This window comes from Rhagoletis pomonella, unplaced genomic scaffold (genome assembly GCF_013731165.1).
Source record: "Rhagoletis pomonella isolate Grant_MI unplaced genomic scaffold, Rhpom_1.0 Rhpom_scaffold_00005, whole genome shotgun sequence".
NCBI lineage: Eukaryota > Metazoa > Arthropoda > Insecta > Diptera > Tephritidae > Rhagoletis > Rhagoletis pomonella.
Genome location: NW_023458559.1, coordinates 10,782,003 through 10,784,278, shown reverse-complemented (window position 1 = coordinate 10,784,278; position 2,276 = coordinate 10,782,003). Strand labels below are relative to the sequence as shown.

Here is a 2,276-nt window from a genome sequence, read left to right as displayed (position 1 = left end):
CCACCCCGTCTCACCACTGAGAAAAAAGTCACCGATTAGCACAGGCCCTAAATATGTCTATGAATTTGCGCCATCGATGCATCGATATTTGACGTTGTAAACATCGATTAAAATATCGATGTATTTTTGCCAAAAACATCGATGTATCGTGAGCTCCTCTATTGATTGCATCATAAGGAGTATTTCATCGTTAAGGTTAGTAGCTGTTATCTTTTATTTAAGAATTGTAATGGTAAAACCAATCTCTTGTTTAGAAATGGCGCTGTTTAGAACTATGAGCTTGTTCTTACCTGTTGTCAAAGCGGAAGACGAAGATGAGATTGTCGATCCCCAAGCTGCGCTGAGGGTAATTAAACCATCTTAAATTGGGGAGTGAATTCCTTAATGTAAAATGCAAGGCACGAGTTTCTTATCTAATAGGGAATTTACATGAGGCGACTTTTCAGGCGATTTTTAGTTGAAAGCAACCATCGCCTGGTGTAAACAGCCTTTCAACTAATCGCTTTCAACGAAGTTCGACGGCTGCCTACTTTCGTTCAACTTTTGGCTCAACTAATCTCCTGTGAAAGTTGAATCATGTAAATTCCGTATAAACCACACTACAAGAACTAATCTTGCGTAATCTAGTTGAAAACTAGCATCTAACCGTGGTTGCAAACATTTAGTTCCGGTTGTTCAATATCTGGTTAACCCTTTATGGCGCAAGGTCATTAATTCTCTTAATTTTATGGGGAAACTTTCCTGTATGATCGTTCGTTGAAGGTGTGGTGGGCGAAGGGGGAGTGGACGTGGCACCTCCAACCAATCTTTTTGGACAGGGCATGAACTGCTATTGACAAAAATGCAGCCCCGGACCACCTAGGCCCTCTATGGTTCCCTACGGACACCTTAGAAAAATGGCCACAAAAATCGCAATTTTTACTTGCGTCCACAGTATTTTTGCGTAGAATTTCTTTCTGCATAGGCGGCCTTCGGCCCGCTTAGAGATTATAACCCTTACTACGTAGAATTCTCCTTTCTGTGTGACCTAACTGGGGCTACCGCCTCAGTGATTTAACTTTGGGAGAGGATGAGGGTAACTAGAATTCCCTTTCTGTGTGGTAAACCTGGGGCTGCCGCCCCAGTGATGTCTATTTTGGTTACTGGGTGTTTTATAAAAATGTCTCGTATATAAAAATGTGTATATAAAACTGGGGAAAATTTTAGTTTGGCATCCCCCGCGTACAAAAAAAAGGTGTCTATGGGGGGGGTAGGGGGAGTTCTCGTGATTGCAAATATATATACTTTTAGCCGCAGGAGGCTTATAGTTTTTAAATTATTTGTTGTTAAAGTTTGTAAATTGAACTAACCTCTCGGCGCTATTTCACACAATAAACACTATGGCCCCTATTATGAGTTGCATTCGATTTTCGACTGTGGTCGAAAGTGCTGAGCGAACGAATTTTCATTTGGTATTATGGCGCTTATTCGATGAAGAATAGCGCTATTGTGAATTTCGCCCGTTTAGGTTGTTCACAATAGTATATTTTTCACCGCTGAGAAGCTTTGTTTACAAATCGAGCAAACTAAATAGTGTGCTTATATATATTTATGTAAATTTGTTCTAATTAAAATGAAGTAAAAAAGAAAGCAAGTTTATAAAAACGTAGTAAAATGAGTACAACGAGTTCTGGTTCAACGATTCGTCGGAGGATGAGAGCTAAGTAAACTGGCCAGGAGTAGCAAATGTTTAAGAGAGTTTAAGTTTATTAGTCTTTCGAATATATTTTGATATAAAATATATTTAAGAAATTTGTCTACAGCTTCATTAAAAAGTTCCGGCCATCTAAAGAAGCGTTTGTGAGCCAAATCTATTTAAAATATTTTAAAACTATCAACAGCGCTACAATTTTGTTCTCAGAGATCGCGCCAACAGAGTATTGGGAATTTCTTTCACAAGTAAAACCAGCTTTTCGAGCTTGTGTTTAGTATTCACGATGTTAGAACTGCATGAAATTAATAAAAATTGTTTAAAATTAGTGTCTAGCCGCCAAAATGTAAGAAAACATATACAAAATCATACATTTTTCACAATTTTCTAACACTTCGCTACAAAGCAAAATTCTGTTCGACAGAAAATTCGATACTCAACGAAAATTTCGACACGCTTGCATAGCTCATAATACGAATTTCACTTTCGATCTTCGATCTTCGATAGCCTGCGAAGATCGAAAATCGAATGCAGCTCATAATAAGGGCCTATATTTATGTAGACAGTTTGGCAAAATAGTTGCAAT

The 2,276-nt window shown here is 38.2% G+C and overlaps 1 protein-coding gene across 1 annotated transcript; it reads left to right on the top strand.

Annotated features, from left to right (window-relative positions):
- Positions 1-254: 254 nt before the first annotated feature.
- Positions 255-346, top strand: LOC118738700 (cytochrome b-c1 complex subunit 6, mitochondrial-like; the record flags this gene model as incomplete). The annotated part of the gene is given in 1 exon segment (XM_036469610.1): positions 255-346. A coding segment is annotated over 1 exon segment (90 nt), but the record flags the coding sequence as incomplete, so codon positions are not given.
- Between the last annotated feature and the right edge of the window lie 1,930 nt (positions 347-2,276).